The sequence below is a fragment of the Primulina eburnea genome, chromosome 4, assembly GCF_022965805.1.
Source record: "Primulina eburnea isolate SZY01 chromosome 4, ASM2296580v1, whole genome shotgun sequence".
Classification (NCBI taxonomy): Eukaryota; Viridiplantae; Streptophyta; class Magnoliopsida; order Lamiales; family Gesneriaceae; genus Primulina; species Primulina eburnea.
In genome coordinates this window covers 30,562,463-30,566,583 of record NC_133104.1, presented here as the reverse complement: position 1 = coordinate 30,566,583, position 4,121 = coordinate 30,562,463, and the positions used below count along the sequence as shown (strand labels likewise).

Sequence of the window (4,121 nt, the reverse complement as noted above, 5' to 3'; positions counted from 1 at the left end):
TTTTTATTTTTTTTATTACAATTATTCAAATAGCACTTTAGTACCTCGATAATTTGTCAAATTTCATTTTAGTCCATAAATAATTATAAAAAAAAATTGTACACACGCACCGCGTGTGCAGAGTAGCTAGTATGGAAATTATACTCAAGTCACCCCAAACATGTATATAATAAAAAAAAAAATTATAAAACAAAGAAAAAGGCAAACAGAACTTGATTATAAACAAACAGAAACATAATTATTATGAATTACTATACCTTCCTCCACAGCCAGCAGAGGAAATATAACATATATTCAAACAACACAATAAACTCACACCAATTTCAACGGAGGTTAGCGCTGTAAATCGTGTGCTGAATCCACCAACACCCCTCCTTTTATTCTTCAACATAAGAAACACAAAACACATTGTAAAACACGAGCATTGCTGTGCAGGAAGAAAGCTCAATCTCCCCACCATTGATGAGCATAAACGCCACTCTTCCTCAGACTATTGCACAGCTTCTTGCAGTTTTCTCCATCTGAACAATGGAGGAAAAGTTCGTCTACTCGACAAATCAAACCAGTTTTAAATAGCTCGACAAGAATGTTTAGCTCCACCAACTTTGCGTTCATCATAAGAACTACAAAATCGTCATCTGTTACTGTTTCATTGAACCATTGAACAATGTCAAACCCTTCGTCATCCGATGGTGCGCTGAAAAACTCGTCGGAGCTGATGTCGGGAGCAGTAGCAGCAGCATTTCCAGCGAGGGCTGGATGATAGACAAAGGTTGTACCCCGATCCATCACGTAAGAAGAGAGGACAGAGGTTTTATAATCGATAATGAACACCTCGAAAGCTGTATGGTGGTCGGAGCAATAGGCCTTTGACATTTTTGTGATGCTTGATTTAGCGAATTCTCCAGCACCAATGTTGATGTAAAGCAATTTGTTTCTTGAGGAAATGTTCAAGAATTTAGGTAGATAAGAAAGCTCCGGTTTCGACTGCTTTGAGTTTTTATCAACCAGGGGCTCGATGTTCTTCACCCATGGCTTGTTTTGTTTAACAGAAGGACAGTTGGATGGAAGTTGAAAATGCTCAAAGGAGGCGAAGTTTTCGTGTCCTTTTATAAAGATCACCAGTGTGAAAGATCCAATCTTGCACACATGAACAACATTGGAGCTTTTCAAGAGCGACAAAAAGGGCCTTACCAATCCTCCCGAGGAGAATTGGTGGCTTCCCAAAAGAATGGCACCTGTGCCACCTAGGCGTAGTACACGCTCAATCTCTAACACAAGAAGAGATGGAACTGAAACCCTGTCAAGACCCCTTGACAACACAAAATCGAAATGATTATCCTCAAACTTGAGCACATACACAAATCTTCTCTTCACAAGGGAAAATGAAGGGTGAATATCAACACCGACAGCATTGAAATATCCCAACTCGCGCAATACCATTAAGTCGGAAGCGAATCCCTCGCCAACGCACAATGCTCTGGCATTCAATGACAAGAAGTTCTTCTCCATTAACACTTTAAACATGGCTTTAGAGACGGTTTCACTGTCTCTACCGCCTATGGCAGAGGCCCTGAACTGAGGAAGAGCAAAACCCGGTGCAAAATTCAAGAATCCAGTGAAATTAACACTGGAGCTCGAGTTCAAATTCAATGGGCATTCATCGAAACTAGGCATTATTGGTTCGACCACCCGAAACACCCGGACTATTTGCACCAGTGAGACCAGCATCAATGCCACCACAAGCATAAATGCTCTCAACACAACACGCCTAACCAAGGACCCTCGAAGCAGTTGCCATTTCAAGAAATCCAAGTCCATGTTTTCCCCAACTCAAATCAATTTCCCCTTTTCAGCCCAATACTTAAAATCATGAAACCAATTCAAAACACCAGAGATCTATGACAGAGCAGCTACTGACTAACTCAACTAAAATAAAGTCGCGAGAAATCCCAAATAAACCAACAAGAAGTACAATCTAGCGAGAGCAAAACCTGGAGGAGGTGTGATTTCCACCCACCAGTAATCCCATTGACATTTGAAACCCAAGCCAAGCGCTTCTCGGGACCCTTCTCCCAATCAACTCAAACCACTCGCCTCCCATCTTGATCTCCATTCATGCTATAGAATTAGCTTGAAAATTACATATTTATCATAATGGGAGCTAAGGTAAGTCAAATATAGGCGTAAATGTGTCAAGATTTGAGACTGTGGTTTGAAAATGGAGTTGTAAAATTGTAGAATGGTGAAGGATTCTTCGGAGCATGAATCTTTATGGAGATGGGGGACGAATATTAATATTACTGTGAAGTGGTTTGATTGTACGTTTGTTTGATGATTGTTGGAGTGCGTGTCAAATAAACATAGGTGTGAAAGTGACTAGCTTTTAATATTGCATGTGTATTTACTCGCGGCTGGGCCCGTCGGAATAAACCGGTTGGTGTGATTTATATCGGCACAATTATTAGTTTTTTTGAATCAAACCATGATTAAACGATAAATCGAGTTGTATATGACAAAAATTTGAAAACATGAATTTGATTCCAATAAGTTTTATTCGAGTTTGAATTCGATTCAAAGTTCAAAAATTTTGACTCAAATTCGATTCGAATTAAAACTCGAGTTCTAATAAGATTCGAAAGATTAAAACATGTTTGCAAATTGTTCGATTTATTGATCAAAAATAAACTTGAAAGACTCTAAATTTATATAATATATAATTATATTATATTAATAAAATATTAAAGTACGCGAGCGGTCGCAAATTATCAAACAAAATAATTTGGGATCGAGTTCGACTCGAAAAAATTTCAAACATATTCGAGTTCTGCTCGAATACGAATCAAATATTTTTTGATTCGACTCAAATTGATACCGAAACGACTCGGTTTGTTTACACACTTATATCAATCTCATAAATTTTAATTATTAAATTAAAAATAAAATTAAGTAAGTTTAATTAGTGTTTGTGAAACGTTTACGACTTAAAATAACTGCTGAAATATTTTTTTAAGCTATGACAGAAAATACACACTCATAAACATTTAAATAATTTAATCAGGTGTTTTAAAATTCATCCAATCACTTAATAAAAATAATTGCAATTACACAAAATCTTAAAATGTAATCAATCTCTTAGTCTTCTGTTTTAAAAGTCAAACTCGAGCGTAATGTCAAAAGCCTGACAACTCGACAACGTAAAACAAGATTCATAATCATTTAAAAATGTTGCTTCATCTGATGTCTCATAATCATATTATACGGAAGAAATGCAAGGTCCTCGGGTTTTCATGTGCACCCCCAGCTCCGCATTCTCAGTCTTCGGCGCCTCCAGTCTCTTCAATAATATGCTCACCTGAATTGTAAGTTCTAGAAAATTCGAACTACATAACCTGACTATATGCAATATAAGATTTATTAAAATGCGTGTTTATTGATTTTCATGCATCTTAATTCATGATTATTGCATGGAGAGGTGTTTATTGCATGGTTTGTTAAGATTTCATGCATTAGAGCTTTAAGTTGCATTTCGCGCTCGAACGAGTAACGAAGACCGGAGATAATCAGAAAATTTTTTTTATTAAATATTTATTATTAGTTATTTAATATATGGTGTAATTAAGTGTTATTTTTGAAAATGCGTATTGGTTGGGTATTTTTACTTGTCGGGTCATATTTTTATCGGTACGCAAATTTTAACGATTCGGAGGACTTTTTAGGGTTCGGGTAATATTTTCAAAAATCTACCAAAATGAAATATTTTTCGAGAGTGTTTTTAGACTCGATGGGGTTATTTTATTTCATAATGGGCCTAATATCCTCTTTAAACTTAATTATTTTAATTAAGGACCCATTATACATTACATATTATATTAAACCACCACCTAAACCCTAACCCTACACTCCTAAGCACTCTTCTGCCCCCTCCGTCTCTCGCATCAGCATTATCACCTAAGAAAACAACAGCCACCATCTATTTTCTTCAAAGGTTTCAAATGTAAACATCTCCTCCGGTACATGTTCTACGTCTAGGTCCTCGAGTAGGTAAATGCAAAGGCACGACCAAAAATTTTTGTTTTTCTCTTCTTTCACACTATATTACGTGTTTTCGATTGTTTATG

The 4,121-nt window shown here is 36.5% G+C and overlaps 1 protein-coding gene across 1 annotated transcript; it reads right to left on the bottom strand.

The window, feature by feature from the left end:
• Nucleotides 1–444: 444 nt before the first annotated feature.
• LOC140830190 (uncharacterized) lies at nt 445–1,821 on the bottom strand. Its single transcript, XM_073193475.1, has one exon. It carries the CDS (start codon nt 1,819–1,821, stop codon nt 445–447), a length of 1,377 nt encoding a protein of 458 aa, XP_073049576.1.
• Nucleotides 1,822–4,121: the final 2,300 nt, after the last annotated feature.

Bases quoted from the DNA above. Each gene is read 5' to 3' on its own strand.
- LOC140830190 (XM_073193475.1), bottom strand. From the start codon at position 1,821: ATGGACTTGGATTTCTTGAAATGGCAACTGCTTCGAGGGTCCTTGGTT.